This window comes from Protopterus annectens, chromosome 7.part0, assembly GCF_019279795.1.
Source record: "Protopterus annectens isolate FY-2018-M chromosome 7.part0, PAN1.0, whole genome shotgun sequence".
NCBI lineage: Eukaryota > Metazoa > Chordata > Ceratodontiformes > Protopteridae > Protopterus > Protopterus annectens.
The window spans coordinates 87473137-87489977 of NC_056739.1; the positions used below are offsets into that span (position 1 = coordinate 87473137).

The 16841-nt window shown below is 36.0% G+C and overlaps 1 protein-coding gene across 6 annotated transcripts in view; it reads left to right on the forward strand.

Annotated features, from left to right (window-relative positions):
* PPP1R12B (protein phosphatase 1 regulatory subunit 12B) overlaps positions 1–16841 on the forward strand; it is a 1629528-nt gene that overhangs the window by 1534323 nt on the left and 78364 nt on the right. For 5 of the 6 annotated variants that reach the window (XM_044076504.1, XM_044076505.1, XM_044076506.1 and 2 more), the window contains exon 9: positions 9540–9587. In XM_044076504.1, the coding sequence (XP_043932439.1) occupies positions 9540–9587 (48 nt within the window). The remainder of the gene's footprint in view (positions 1–9539; positions 9588–16841) is intronic. The other variant, XM_044076507.1, reaches the window with a different exon arrangement.

A 16841-nucleotide genomic window follows, 5' to 3' on the forward strand; every position in this document is an offset into this window, starting at 1 on the left:
ATTTTAAAGATAGCTGGGTACAGCAGTTTGAATCTCATGCCTGCTTCTCGACATTCCCCAAATAATGGAATCAATTTGCTCCTCTTATGCCTGTTGTACAATGAGTATTCATTCTCCACAAACATTCTGCTGTCTTCCACTTTTAGCACTTTGTCCTTCTGCCACAATTTTGTCAGAATCAACTCCTTCTGCTGGTAAGATTGCATCTTTACTATTAAAGGTCTATGTTGCTTTCTTATATCCAGGTTTGGAGCATACACATGATGAACCCTTTCAATTAACAATTCATTCAGCTGCTTATTTGTGCCTTCCTAAAATTAATACAGTCTGTTCCTTCGATCGTCTCTGGTACAGTAGAAAATCTCAGATTTTCCCTACATGCTCTGTCCTGTAAACTTCTCTTCTTGTGCAGTCTCATATTCAGTCAGCCTTTTCATTTTGACCTTTGAGTTTTGCAGTTTGATCACCTTATCCGAATATCTGTTTAAAGCTTCTTCCATTTTTTTCCAGCCTTCTGTTGTTTGCATTGATATACTACAAAAATGAATTTGAGCAAGAATCTGTCTAGTTCCAACCTCATCACCATGAGTGTTGAGAAAAGAAAAAAAACAGAAACTAGTGTCCATAAAACTTCATTGATGAGCTCAGTCACAATGATTTCCAAATATCATGAAACCCAGGTAGTATTCCAAAGCAACAAGCCTTTATTCTTCACAGACATGTGGTGCTCAGTAACAAAAAATCTGAAATATTTTAACAATATTAAACATATCAGCTTTTATATACTTAGAAGTAGGTGTGGAAAATATGCATATTGTTTCATTTTAAATCATCCTATTGATGGCAAACAATCTAAACAGAACTATAAAAGTGCATTTTAGAGCAGGAAGTACCCACTCCCACACAATTCTACTGATTCAATCAAACTAAATCCTAGTTAAGAAAAACACTACTTATCTATTTGCAACCCACATTTAAAGATCATGTATTGAGAAAAGTATCACATATACCTAAAATATATTTACATCAAAAGAAGTTTAACTAAAATTGCTTTCAGCTAACTAATGCAATAAAGCCTTCATCAGGTTTGTGACAAGAACTAAAATCAAGAAAAACACATCTTACCATAAACATAATCAAACTAAAACACTATAAATATAAAAATAAACCTGTCTAATAATATCTAGTAAATATCCATCCATGTGTATTAGTGTGCATAAAAGAACTGCTGTAAACAGCTCAGAAAAAATGTGAGTGTTTTAGTGCTTTGCAAAAAAAAACTGTCACGGCAATTTTCATATTTACAGCCCCAAAACATGTTTATACAATGAAAACTAGTAGAAAAAACACAAAAATACAGAAAACAGTGGATGAAGTAAACTAGTAATGTATAAATGAGTGTAGGTGTGTGCATGAGCGTCCACCAGTATGGTAAATGGGGGAGTTATACCAATACTACATGGTAATAGTGGCATGAAAAAAATGTGTTTTGAATTTACCATTTAAATCTCTGGTGTGATGCAATAAATCTAATTAAAGCAGAACTGAGGTTAAAATAACTATATGTTCCTGGTTGGTGTCTTTACTATATTAGTTTGTGTTAAAATAACTAAACATATAAGTGTGTGTGTATGTATATATATATATATATATATATATATATATATATATATATATATATATATATATATATATATATATATATATATATATATATATATATACATACATACATACATATAGTTTTATGTACTAAAAATATACTAAATAAAAACAAAAATGATGTGTACAATGTGTATAAGTATATATATTTATATATGTACACATGCTGTCAAGAAGACTACCCAATTCTTTGTTTTCTATCCTGACCTCAAATAATTTGGATAAATATATGGATTTTAGAACATCTAACCAACTCTTTGTGTCCTGTGGTAAGAAGTAGGGTCAGACATTATCTAAACAAACCACTTCTAGATGACTTTCTCATACTATTCAGTTCTGCTATTCTAACAGTGGTAAAATGTCCTTCACACATTATCAAGGCTCATTCTATGAGAGCAGTGGTCGCTACTGAGCTTTTCTTGAAAGGAGTGGATTCCAGATTTATTCTAGAATAAGCTCCTATGTCCTCTGTTCACACCTTCACCAAGCACTACAACTTGAAAAGCCACAATAAGGCTACTCCCTCCACGTGGTAGCTAGCTTCAAGATGGTCCGTTTAGTGGGTATTATATATCCCCTTTCTTGTAGTTTCTGGTTTGCAAGCATTACATATGTATCCCAGGTCCTTCCTTAAATAAAAACAATTTTTTTAATTCTGTTCAGTTAAAAGCGACAAATTGCCTACTTCAAGGTATTGGTTCAAACATTAATAACACTTTCCTCGGAGCAAATTTCTTGTTATAGTAACTTGGCTCAATATGATTAGACAAGAAATTACTCATTCATTGGAAGTCACTTGCAGCTACCTTTCTTCCTTGAGTGCAAAACCTCCATTCACTGACAACTATATGCTCTGCTTCCTCAGTAGGTACTTCCAAAGTTCTAAGTTCAATAAATTGCCTGTATGCAAAAGCACTAGAACAAGTTGCAAAAAGTTCCTTACTTGGAAGCCAGTCTGTAACCAGCATACAGCCTGTGTGTAAAATGGGGGGGGGGGCAAGTCCCAAAGCTATTCCTTCTTCTAAAGCCCATTGATTCCAATAGGCATCTTGTGTTCAAGGACACCGGAATGAATTTCCAAAGTTTAAGACCAACTTCAAATAGGCGTGCTGCCTGTGCACTTAAACGAATTCCAGGATAAAATATTCTTCTTTCCTCTGAAACCAACTGGAATCAGCAAACTGCCTGTTTGCAAAGTCTCTGGAGCTGGTTCCAAAATAATCCTAGTTCTAAAGCCAACTTCAAATAAGCATGCTGCTTGTGTTCAAAAACGGCCTCAGAAACAGATAAGCACTTTCGGTTGTAAACCTTCTTCAGATCCTGTGTTTATCTGCTTTGCTCTTCCTTTTATACTGTGTGTATTCTAGGTATTGACCAATGAGGTATTATATTCAAATTAGACTCTCTGCCTTCATTATTCAATGGTTACACTTACTACTTGTATCCAATCTGTCTTTTTATATACACTGCCAAATCAGTTTAACTTCCTGAGTTCCTGCAAGTATGTGACTGGTTCTTCTGTCCTCTTGGGAGGAGTCCATTCTCACATGTTCTTTAGTAGTTAGTTGTATAGATTTACTGTCATGTTATTCAGTTTTATTTCTTAGTGGTTTAATGATAGAAGTATATTATCGCCCCCTAAGACTCCTTTCTTTTAGTACTGGTTTTAAGGGGACTACTGCGTTAAGGCCAGGACTTTGACTGGCACGCAAGTTCATAATCCATTCCATTTCTATTTTTTCAGTTCTATTGAATAAATCTCCACCTCGTGCTGTAACTGAAACATGAGTTAATATCATAAATTTAAAGCTATGCCCTGGATTATGCTTTATATGCTGATACAAACCATTAACTTCTATCTTGTTCTTGATGTCTCTTAGATGCCGTAAAATACGTTCTTTGAACTTTCTGTTAGTTTTAGAGGACAGAATAACCAGTGACATACTTGCAGGAACTCAGGAAGTTAAACTGATTTGGCAATGTATATAAAAAGACAGATTGGATACAAGTAGTAAGTGTAACCATTGAATAATGAAGGCAGAGAGTCTAATTTGAATATAATACCTCATTGGTCAATACCTAGAATACACACAGTATAAAAGGAAGAGCAAAGCAGATAAACACAGGATCTGAAGAAGGTTTACAACTGAAAGTGCTTATTCGTTCCTGAGTCTGTTTTTGAACACAAGCAGCATGCTTATTTGAAGTTGGCTTTAGAACTAGGATTATTTTGGAACCAGCTCCAGAGACTTTGCAAACAGGCAGTTTGCTGATTCCAGTTGGTTTCAGAGGAAAGAAGAATATAATTTCTTGTCTAATCATATTGAGCCAAGTTACTATAACAAGAAATTTGCTCCGAGGAAAGTGTTATTAGTGTTTGAACCAGTACCTTGAAGTAGGCAATTTGTCATTTTTAACTGAACAGAATTAAAAAATTGTTTTTATTTAAGGAAGGACCTGGGATATATATGTAGTGCTTGCAAACCAGCAACTACAAGAAAGGGGATATATAATACCCATTAAACTGACCATCTTGAAGCTAGTTACCATGTGGAGGGAGTAGCCTTATTGTGGCTTTTCATTTTCATATGGTGAAGGTGTACTCCCTAGGCTAGAGCTTGTTCACTTTATCTTTTCAAGCACTACAACTTGGATTCTGTTTCCAGAGCAGGTTTTGCTAAAGCTGTGCAGCAGGTAGTCCTGGACTCTGGACCTTTTCCATCCCACCTTCTTCCTGAGTTTTGGCAATTATTACATGATGCAATGGCTACTTCCGCAGTGATCTAAGGAAGAATATAGTTCAATTGTATACTTTATTTGCCATAACAGTAGATGTTTAAATAGATCGTTATTGCAGTAGTAGTAGCCAACCTATGTATTTTTCCTCTCTTGGGCCAAAGTGGCTACCCTTCTCTTGTTTCTCTTTTGACATGCTATTTCTGAGACCTTTAGGCTTCAGACTGTCTCTTTTTTTTTTGGTATGAAAGCTGTGAGACGTTTATCATATTGATAACTGCTGCAGTAGTCTTGCCCTAAATGGGTTATATCCTGCCAAGGATACAACAGCCAGCCAGCTTCTAAATATTTAGAACCCCTTCCACACTCTCAAAACATTATCCAGCTTGAAGTTAGCTGAATAAAAAGACAGGTTTGGGTGCCAAGCCCTTCAAGACCTTCCTGCCATTGAAGAGAGCACTCCTTTGTGGGCTTTTGTGGATCAGTGATTGGCTTGTGCTGTTCCTTTGCTGGGCAGATAAGATCCCCTCAGGGAGAAAAAAAACTTCTTCAATAAAATATTGTTGCATTGTACTTTCCTGTTTAGGAAAGTTATTTTTAAGCTAAGAGTTTTGATTTTAACAGACTGTCAAAAGACTTAACTGTACTTTTAAATAGGAACACACTTTTTCCTTTCAGTTCAGAAGTTTTTATTTTACATTTTGGCTAGCAAAGTTTTTCAAAGTGCTTCTTACTATGTTTTCATGTAATAAAAGTGACTTAAAAACACCAAATTTTCACCGTCTTTTGCTGCTTGCTTTCCTAGGTTCATAGATTAGTACTAAGCTAAGTGCCCTTGCAAGCCATTTTAAGCCTAGCCAATTGTTCCTTGTGAGACTCAAACCCTGACCATTAGGCCACCCTCCCAACCCTCAGGAAAGAAGCAACATTTTCAGCTTGACCATAAAACCAACTACCAGTCCCACTGTCTGTCCTTCTTTCAGCCCTAAATAGAAAAAGTTAAGCAAACAGCCCTTGCTACCACAGCAGGTTAGCAATTTGCCTCTGCCACAGGTATGTGAGTCTTCTGTGGCCAAAGCTGGTTCCTCAGACCACTCATCTTTTAACCCTTATCCAGCTGGTCTTGCATCTACAGTTGCTACTGACTGGGAGTGAGCCACATCCTCTGCAGTTGTTGGGAGTTCCCTCAGTGGACAAGGGAAAGCCACTCTTGTTGGTGCTGGGAGAGGGAACAGGGAAGACTTCCCTGTTTAGTCAGAATCTTGTACCTATTACTTCCGGAGCTGCTGCCAACATTAATAAAACTCTTGGACCCATTTTTCATGTCAAGAAGAAACCAAAAACTAAACATGTATCTACACTTTCTAAAATTTCCTTAGGAATGGTTTACTGGCTTGGGGGTTTAATTCAGATTATTGATCCTTCTTATAATGTGGTAAAAGAGAGAGGCCTCTATTCCTGAAAAGATTCAAGATTTTGAATCTGGTCAGGAAGATGAAAGGACAGATACAGGTTTTCTTATTCAGACTTGGATGAGAGCTCAGTTTCTAAGTCTCCCTGTGGAAATTTCCCTCCGAAGATATTATGAGGTGTTACAGAAGGAATATCCAGAACTTTTACCCATTTCCCCAATTCTGTCAGCTCTGGAGGATGTGTTACTGCTTGTAATTTTTCTGACAGTCAGCCTCCAACCCCTAAAAGGCAAATAGAATGTATAAAGTTCCTCAGTTTAAGTTTTTATACACTCTTTCCAAACTCGACCCAACAACCATAGCTTTAGTTAATCCAACTGCTGCTAAACCTTTTTATTAATTCCAGTCCCACTCTTTCTAACAAGGATTGGAAGATTATTGATGAATATCAGGCTAATATGTTAAAGTTTATTCTGACTAATTGTGAAAGTATAATGAATATTTTGAATGCAGTTTTTTCTTGTGAGGACAAATCTGTTTTAAATTCATTTTTTGAATTGCTCAAGTCACAACTCATTGTTTTCAGTCTGTGTCAGTTGATACTTCTTCCAGGACTATGGCCACTAGTACTGTTTTGAGGAGGTTTGCCTGGCTGCATTTTCAGAAACTCAGTAATGATTCATAAATTGCTACTAGGCTAATGACCCAAGAGGACCTTTCTAAGCCTAGCCAAGTTTTCCCAAAAAATAATGATGTCCTGTATCTGAATAGGACATTGAAAGTCAGACATTTATAAGCTACCTCTGTCCATAAGGGACATGGGTGCCAGGCCTGGTGTAAATTTCCTATTCCCCATCAAATGGTCTAAGTTGCATTTAAACTGGATAATAGATGAACTCAACTTCACAGGGATGAGAAGCCTGTTCCAGAGGAGGGGGAGTCTGTGGGACACATCTGTCTCTCCAGCATGAAATGAGATTTTAAATTCTCCTTTTTGGACAGATATTTAGTTTTTGGTTCCACTGCTTTAGAGGTTCTCAAAAAGTGTGAAAAAGGTAACTTGATACAGGGATTCTATAAGATTTGTCAGCCCCCTTTTTCTAAATTTTTTATCAGGGGTTGTCTAACCCTCATCCAGTTTTAGCAAAAAGAAAAATGAAAAAAAAAAACAGTCTGTACAAAATGCAGGTAAACAGACATGTAAATAGAAAGGGGGACAGTGGGTTTCCAAAAATAATTCATGAACCCCTCCTAAACCAAAGACAGTCCAACAAGTCAGAATGATGATTTAAGGGACTGTCTCCCCCACCCACCACCCTGGCAGCCCCTTTTTCCCTTCCAGAAAGTCTGAATCTCCACTTTTCTGTTTGGAAGCAGATACTTTCAGACCATGCATTTTGAAAATCATTCATCAAGGTTAATAATGGCAGTGGGAGGAAACCACTCCTTTCTGTAGGTAATTCCTCATCCACCAGACCAGACTCCTTTATTTCCCCCTGTCCGTCATCGCATGCTGTCCCAAGGAGTGATATAACCAGTTTCTCTTTCCCAGGATGTTAAATGTTTTTTATTCTAGGATGTTTTAGCTTCAAAGAAAGAAAATTCGTGGAGACCAGTTCTAGATCTTTCTTTCCTAAACCTATTTGTGATGGTGCCCAAATTCAAAATGCTGTCACTTCATAACCTGTTACCTCTTCTTATTAATTCAGGTTTCCTGCTAACACTAGACTTAAAAGAGTCTTATTATCATATCCCTATTCACCTGGACTTCAAATGTTTCTTAAGGTTTTGTGTATCTGGATTACTCTCAGTTCTCTCCCTTACTCTTTGGACTAACCACTGCACCAAGAGTGTACACTAAATGTCTAGCTCCAGTTATAGCTCCTTGTAGGCTACAGGGTATCCATATTTCTTCATATTTAGCAGAGTCTTTTTCAAAGTGTCAGGAATCTCTCACTTGGATGAGAGATCTCTTACATAAGCTGAGATTCCAAGAGGATGTTCAAAAGTCTTTTTTGACTCCTTCACACAGTATTGTGTTCCTGAGTTGTCAGTTAGTCACCTCAGTTCAAAGAGCTTTTCTTCCACAGGAAAAAAAAATAGATCAATAGCTAGAGCTATTTTTAGGATTTTTCACTCAGACTTCAGTCACTCCGAGGGAATACCTCAGGATTTTGGGTCTCATGGCAAATATGATTCTAATGTTGCCCTTGGAAAAACTCCACATTAGAAAGGTACAATGATATCTGAAGTTTCTTTGGCCTAAGCACCAACATCTTTTGTCTTTTCAAACCCCAGTGGTGAATTTGTTTTGAGAAATCACTTGGTGTGGACAAGACAGCAAATATCCCTAAATCCAAGTCTACCCTTCTCCCTTCCTTTTCCAAAGAAGTCAGTCACTGTCTCAGATTTTGCTTGGGGAGCAGTTTCAGGAAGGATTAAAGTGCAAGATGAGTGGGAAACCAAGGACAGATGCGAGCGCATAAATTTAAATTAGATGCTTGCCCTGATCAGGGCACTTGACTCTTTAAATCATCTTTGGTCCCTGGGACCTATACATGTTGTTGCAGATAATGACACAGTTATGTGTACTCACCATGACAAATCTATTCCAGGCAGGGTCAAGGCCCACTCTACCAGGGACTTCATCTGTGGCTTTGGAAACAGTGGGGTTATACAAGTATTCTAGAAGCAGCAACTTGGTCCTCTATACATATATTTATAAGGCCTTACTAACTTGATTCCTTTTCTAGGTCTAGATCCAGTTTTTCTAGGACCGTTCCCTAAAGGCTCATGGACCCTTCTCCTTTCAACTTCCAAATGTAGCAAGCTAGAGTAATCTACCCATATAGCTAGGTAATCAATATGCTGAACATAGTACAGTTGTGTAAGTAAACGTATCATAACAGTAGATGTATGAATTTTCTGTGCTGAAGTAGCCGCTGCTCCCCTCCATCCCCTTTGTTTTTGGTGTATTGTTTATGCCAGGGTGTGGACATTTATTTTTTGTTGTTTCTAGCTTTGTCCTTTCAAGGCTAAGCCTCCCTTTCTCTGTTTGCATGAAATCTCCAAAGGGCTTGGTACCCAAACCTTTTTTTTTCAGTCAGTTCAGCCTGAGCTGACTAACTATTTGGGTGCGTGAAAGTTTTCCTGAAACTTTCAAAGCTGGTTGGCTACTATATTCTTGGCAGGATATTACCTGTTTAGCTAAGTCAGCAGTGATCCTTCAAACATCTACTGTTATGATAAGTTTGCTTACACGATTGTACTTCTTGGCACATCCATACATCCATCTTATAAAAGTATGCCTTCTCATGCTAAGGGCAGATATTACCTGTTTAGCTAAGTCAGCAGTGATCCTTCAAACATCTACTGTTATGATAAGTTTGCTTACACGATTGTACTTCTTGGCACATCCATACATCCATCTTATAAAAGTATGCCTTCTCATGCTAAGGGCAGACATCATATGGTGCATGAGGAGGAAGGCTGATGCTTTGTAGACTGGCTGGACATATGGTATCTTTGGCAGGGCATCCTGTACTTTAATGGTTACGGCAACAGTGACATATTCACACATCTGCTCTTATGGTAAGCAAACTACACACTGTACTTTTTAGAATTTGATTCTGTTGGAATGAAGTACTTTATTATTCTAATTGAATTGTAATGGCCTTTGGGCATTGGGTCATGCTGTTGATTTTCATTTGTTTTGGTTATCTTTTGAAGCAGGAAAGAACTACTGACAAGTCATCCATGCTCGAAACAGAGAAGAAGGTGAGTTTACTCTGTCATTTTCTTTAATTTATAGTCTACTAAGACCTTTGATGCCAGTTGTACATGCAACTAAACTTAAGTAGACACCCATGATATGTAGGCTGTGTGTGTGTGTGTGTGTGTGTGTGTGTGTGTGTGTGTGTGTGTGTGTGTGTGTGTGTGTGTGTGTGTGTGTGTGTGTGTGTGTCACTTCTCAGCTTTGGACTGTTTTTCTGACACTACTTGGTTAAAAATAGGCCCTCTTGGCGGATGCAAGTGCCATCTACTACTTGGTCAGCCAGAAGACTTAAATGTCAGATTGGAGGTCAGAGAAGTTGATATCAAATAGAAATGATCCCAAAACTAAGTTGTGGGGTGCACCACTGGTGACAGGTCTCTTGGAGGATAGTGTAAAACTAACTGTAATAGAGTAGTGACTATCATTGAGTCAGCAACTCATTGTGTTAAATAGTGATTTATAATTAGCATGACCACTTTATCAATGATGAAGTAGTAAGTTATAGTGTCAAAGCCATAAGTAAATCAATGTAAGTTTTGTGTATGGAGTTATCCTCATCTAGTTCTTCTCTGACTCTTTTAAAAACCTCATCTTGGCTCAGTAGACATGCTCTACATTTTACAAAGTCAGATTGGCTAGGGTCTAGGTGAGGTGGACAGATTTGTAGTTGCCAGCGCTCATGGTTGGCCTCTTCTGTGGAGGTGAACTAGTACAAATGTTCTCCAGGATTCTAGTACCTATCTATTGGAGAGTTCTTCTACTATTTATCCAGGAATGTTTAGGACAGATATGCTGGATACTTTGTACTGGGAAGTTTAGAGGTGACAACGGGGAGAAATTGGAGATGAATTTATATGCAAGGATGTTAGCTGAATTCTAAGGGTGTGAGTGGATGGTGCTGTTAGAGATACGTTTGGTATAGTAATGGATATTATTTCTGAGGCTGTTTGCAGAAATAAAGAAATATTTTGTGCTTATCCTTTGCTGAAGAAGCAATTTTTAGTTTCCAGATTACTCTGCAAGATTTGATCTTGTCGCTGTGTTTTTTATTTATGCTTTTGAAGTTTATTATAATACATTGTGTTTTGTTCTATTTTTTAGGGTGTAAGGTTTTTCCTTTTATTGTAGATCTTGTTGTTGTTCCACCAAAGGAAACTTGGTGTTGTTTTTATGGCACATGGAAACATGAGTCCATGCAAGAGTTGAAATGGGAGGATATCTTTGGGTATATGTGGCAGTATTTGATATGGGTGCCTGTGTCATGTGGGTTATTGAAAAATTACTATATAATAATGCTTTAATTAATTCAGCATTAACACTGAAGAAGGGACATTCCCGAAAGCTTTGTTTGTTACTGAATAAAGTGAGCATTTTTCTACCTGTTCAGTTTTCTTTTTTGTTGCTTGGAAGTATAAGGATCGGTGGAAACTAACTAAACTTGAAGTTTCTTTTATTTGTATCTTGATTCGTTAGTTCAACGTGTGTTCGCTCAGCTTTCAATTACAGTGACACAGCCGATACAAACTACCCAGCAAATGGGAGTTACAACGGATGAGAATCGGAAGAAAACAATGCATGAGCTGCTGGTGTTAAAAGGCAATCCCCTGCTATCGCAAGTTCTAGGCACAGAAGATGAAAATATGTCTATTATCTCTGAAATGGATGATAGCCTTAACAACCTGCTGATGCAGCTCGAAAGGAAAGTACAAACTTTTAAGAGACTCCAGTGGCAGCGTATGAGTTTCTTGGCTTATCTGGAGTTTAATATTGTTCCACGAGGACTTCGCATTCTTAAAATGCCCACCTATGCAAACATGTACCCAGAACTGAAGTCCTGGCAACAATTGAACTTAAAATTAAGTAGGGACTATATGGTTTTAATGAATGAATATTTTTTACCTATAGAAAATGAGCTTCTTGAAGAACTAATGAAAATGGAAAACAAATTAGTTCTAGCAATTTTCCGAAAGTGTCTGACTCTTACCAGTTAATGTTGAATAGAATGTACATACTAGATAAAAGGCTACAGACTACTAAACAACACAAACTACAAAGGGACATTAATGACTTCAAAATGGGTCATATTTTCTCTTGGCCGAGGACCCAATTAAATAATGTTAATAAGAAACCTTTTATGAAAGAAAAGAAAAATAGTATGGATGAACTTGATACAGTCACAGAGAAGGAAATGTTTTAAAATACTCAAGATGGGTGTACACACATCCCACAACAGTCCAATCATGAAGGAGGGTCTGCTATTGCAACTAGTGCACATGACGGGATTGGACAACAGGAACAAACTGGTCAAACAGATGCAACGATGAGCTCTGTACTCACAGTTAATATACAAGGGAAAAGAGTAAAATGACGCCCAAGTGAAGCAAGCTGATATTTTTTTAAAACTGCCCCAGCCTATATTGGTAAAACTACCGGAAAAGGTAGAACTCAACAAACGCTCACAATCAAGAGGGCATTCTCAGCAAAGGAACAACTCTTTAGCAGGGGAAAAAAGAAAAAATGACACTCCGCTTCCAAACAGCAAGCAAGGACGCCAAAAACTGGTAAGCTACATAACTCAATTTTGAACTTATCGAGTTTCCCTTTAACTACTGCTATGCAGAGTTTGCTGAATAAAGGACTGCAGTTCATATCCTGTAGCTCTGACTCGATAGTGGAGGCACTAACAGATTTAAAGACATTTGTTAGAAATGTATGTTTGAAACTGTTTAAGAATTCACAAAATGATATGATGAATAAATTTAAGAAAAAAAGCACTTTTATTCCTAACAACTATCCCATTTTGGATGCCTTCTAAGTAGTACGTGAAGACGACTTGGGAAATCTATACTATGAGGTTATAATAGGTAGGCTAAAAATAAAAAAGTTTAATGTCTCTTATGAAGAGTTTTTAGCCTGTAAGCAATTATGTATTAATGAGGACATCATTATTAAGCAAGCCGATAGGGGCGAAGCTACAGTCATTTTTGATAAAGATGAATATAATGATTTAATGAAACTATTTTTAAATGATAAACACAACATTTAAAGAACTAACGTTTGAAGAAGTGAGAAATTATTTATGAAATAAACATGTACATTTATGATATGCAAATGCAGAATGATATCACAATTGAGCTATTTAATTACTTTACTGTATCAACCCCAGTGATTCGCGTAATATATGAAATACCAAAACTACATAAATCAATGACCACCCCACCAATGAGACCCATAGTGTCAGGAAGAGGGTGGTCAACAGAACCTCTATCCATCTATATTCAGGAGAATCTGAGTAAATATCTACCTGTGTGTCCAAGTTACATTAAAGACACCAATGATTTCTTGAAAAAGCTTTATGTGTGGTATGAGAATAATACACAAAGAATTCATGATGGTAACTTTGGATATAAGTTCTTTATTCGCAGTAATACCAAAAGAATATGGGGTGAATGCAATCCATGAATTTTTATGTGTTGAAGTAAAAATGAAAGGTAGAGGTAGAGACATTGTGTAGTATGATAGAAGTGGTTCTGGAAAAAAATGTATTTTTATTCAACAAACAACCATATTTACAAATGTCTGGTATGGCCATGGGTACTCCCATGGTCAACACCTATGCTAACATAGTATTAATTCAATGGGAAAAATATTATGTTAGAAGTGATAAGAATAAATATAGAAGTAATATTCTTTTTTATCAACGCTTTGTAGATGATTGTTTCTTAATATGGAAGGGAGATGAACAGGAATTAAAATCTTTTGTTCAATATTTAAATAATACCACAAATTTTTTTAAGTTTACCATTAATTATTCTTGGAATAAGATATCCTTTTTAGATGTTGAAATTTACAAGGGCCCTGATAATAAACTAGAAACTTGTGCATATAGAAAGAATATACATGTGAATAAATATACACATGCTAGAAGTGTGAATGCAGCACATGTATTTAAAGGCATTGTACAAAGTCAATTATTAAGAATTAGTAGGTTAAATACAGACCCTAGGAAATGTGAAGGACAAATGGAAACCTTATGTGAAGAATTTCAAAGTAAGGGATACGATATGGAAAACGTTACAAAAATAAGAAAAAAATGTAATGGAGCTTAGGATGATGCAAGCATCCCCTTATTTTAGCAACTATTCAGCTACTAATGGTAGTGTAACAAACTCATCTTCTATGGTGAGGTATATTACTACATATAATAATATGACAAGACACGTGGAAGCAATAAGAAGGAATTGGCGAATCTTGATGGTTCAGCCTGAATTATATACACTGTTGGGTAACAATCCTTATTTTGTATATAGAAATATGAATAATTTAAAAAGGAAGTTATGTTTTAAATAAAGTAAACTTAATTCCTCCAATAACACATAACATAGGCACAGTTCCCTGTTATAATTGTAGTTGCTGTTCAGACATTTGTGATAAAAAATATTTTGAACATCCAATAAGTAAATTAATATATGAAATAAAATGTGTAGCAACTTGCAAGACTACTATGGTCGTATATTTAGCTACATGTACACAATGTCAAGGATTTTATGTTGGAAAATGTTCAAGGTGTTTAAAAGATCGTATCATTGAACATAGGTCAGATATGAAAAGAAATATTCCATCTAATGCTTTAGCACAACATAGAATGGACAAAGGTAACTTGCATAATTTTAAATTTAAAGTGTTGGAAGTTATACATAAGAACCTAAGAATGGGGGATCAAAATAACAAGCTAGAGATGTCTGAATATGGGTGGATAATAATATTAGCAGCAGATATAACACCAGGGTTGAATAACAGAATAACACTTAAACCTATATTAGACTATAGACAGAAGCAATATAAGTAGTTAAATTTTTTACTATCTGTGAATATATATATGGACATGTTAGAAGTTAGGAATATATGGTGTATTAAAGAAAAAAATTATTAGTAGACGTTTTAGGCTAATAATTATGAAAAAACTATTAGTATGTTTATTTAATATTTTTATATACAATTTCTGTATACTATTTGGTTAAACTATATATACCTTATTAGAAATATGCTAGTTGATTAACTCTATGTTCTTCTTTTTTATAAGAATGAATATAACATGTATGCTTTTTATATTTTGAATATACTGTGTCTTTTAGAAGTGATCGTATTCTTAATAATGTTAGTTTATACATTGGGTGGCTGTGTCATGTGGGTTATTGAAAAAATACTTTTTAATAATGTTTTAATTCATTCAGCATTAACACTGAAGAAGGGACATTCCCAAAAGCTTTGTTTGTTACTGAATAAAGTGAGCATTTTTCTACCTGTACGGTTTTCATTTTTGTAGTATTTGATATAGTGTCATCAAGGAGCATGGGAATGTAAAACCATCTTAAGTCTTCATTGAGGATGAAGACACTTGCCTTGGAGACATTTCCAAACATGGTTTGGTTTGTTTTTGACATGTACTGGGACTGTTTGGTGATAAAACAATGCAGCAATCTGATTTAATCAGTGATGGTATGATAATGGGAAGAGAACAGACAGGACTTTGTTGGAGAAGAAAATATTGAGTATGTTGGTGGTTCTAGTGAGTGAAATGAGTGAAGATACCATTTGATCAAAGGAATTTGTAATAATAAAGTCGAAGTGTTCAGCATATTGATTTGTGGATGGTTAATTGCACCAGTTAGGGAGGGGGTAGTTAAAATCTTACAGAGAGTCAATGTTTGGGTTAATCTGGAGGGGCCAAAGTTTATTAAGATATGTTTCATGCTTTTCTGGTGTCCTAGGTTGAGTTCTGTATTTGGTCAAGATGCAGTATGAATTCTTGTTTGCAGGTATTAGGATACGAAGGAGTTTGAGGTTATTGTCCTACTCAGGCATTTTGGATAAAGATAGACATACCACCAACAGCACTACCACTGTCTACAGTTATGGACCTAAACAAGTGGTAGGCACAGAAACCCAATAAGGAGAAAGTGTTGGCCTTACTTTGGAGCAGGTTTTCATTGTCAGCACAAATATCCATATTTTCCAGAGTTAGGAAGGCCTTAAAGGAGGGTATTTTCCTATTTAGGCTGTTAGAGTTGGGCAGCAGTACATTGATATTTGCCAGATTTGAATTTGTATTTGCCAGGTTGATAGCCTGAGTAGACTAATACTCCATAAAAAGGACACTATGAGGGTGGAGAACATCTTAACCAGTATGCAAAAGTCCTGCGGAGATAGATGCAGGCCATCCCTGGCAAAACAGGTGTGACTGTGTTACATTTCCCTCCAGGCCAACACACATTGACCCTCTTCAGAATGACACTGGTGACTTAGTTAATCCTGAATTTTTTTTTTTATATTGTCTTTTGTCTGTTATGTTACTGCTTATCTCGTATATTTGAAATTTTATCTGGATATGTTTTTTCTCATATTACCTACTATACATTTACTGCTGTACTGAATCTTGAGCATTGTCATGTTGTGAACTGTGTCACTGGAACTTCCCATTGATGGTGCATGTGTCTTTGTTAGTTATTTCTAAGTCTGTTTTAATTAACATATTTTGCAGTTCTGGTCCATGTCATGTTGAAGGGTCCCCGACTAGTGTATCTACCCATTTAACAAACAAAAATGAAACAGCAGCCAGTAACACAAGTAAATCCAATGAACATCTACTATCCAACATAAAATCCAAAGCTCAGGGTCACTGGAACATTGAACAATATAAAAAACATAATTTATTTATAATAAAATAAAGAACAAGATAAAAGCACAAGTCTACAAACGTTCGTGTAGTAGACTTCATCAGGCTAAACAGAGTTTATTAAACGACAATTATTTAAATACTCAGTTGCTCACAGGATCTAGTTACTTGATTACATTTGTTTCTGTAATTCTTTGAGCAAAAGTTTTAAAGATATACCATTTAAACCTGGTAAATTATGTGCCCCTAGGTGTAATATCCAGTAAAATTCCTCAACGTCATTGCAATGCTTAATATCTCCACCACTTATTGATTCAGTTAAAACTTTTAATATTAAAATTTTAAAATCATGGTTATTACCTTTATCTTTTATGTTTGAACAGAGCATTATCACTGTTTTCTCTTTTAATATCTGAAATGTGGTTTCCAGTCCTTTCCTTAAGCTTTTGATTAGTTTTCCCCACATAATAAGCTGGACATAAATCACATTTTGCTAAGTAAATAAGATTCCTTGTATCACATTAGCCATATGCATTTACCTTATATTCTCTGCTTGTAATAGGGTACATAAAGGAATCTC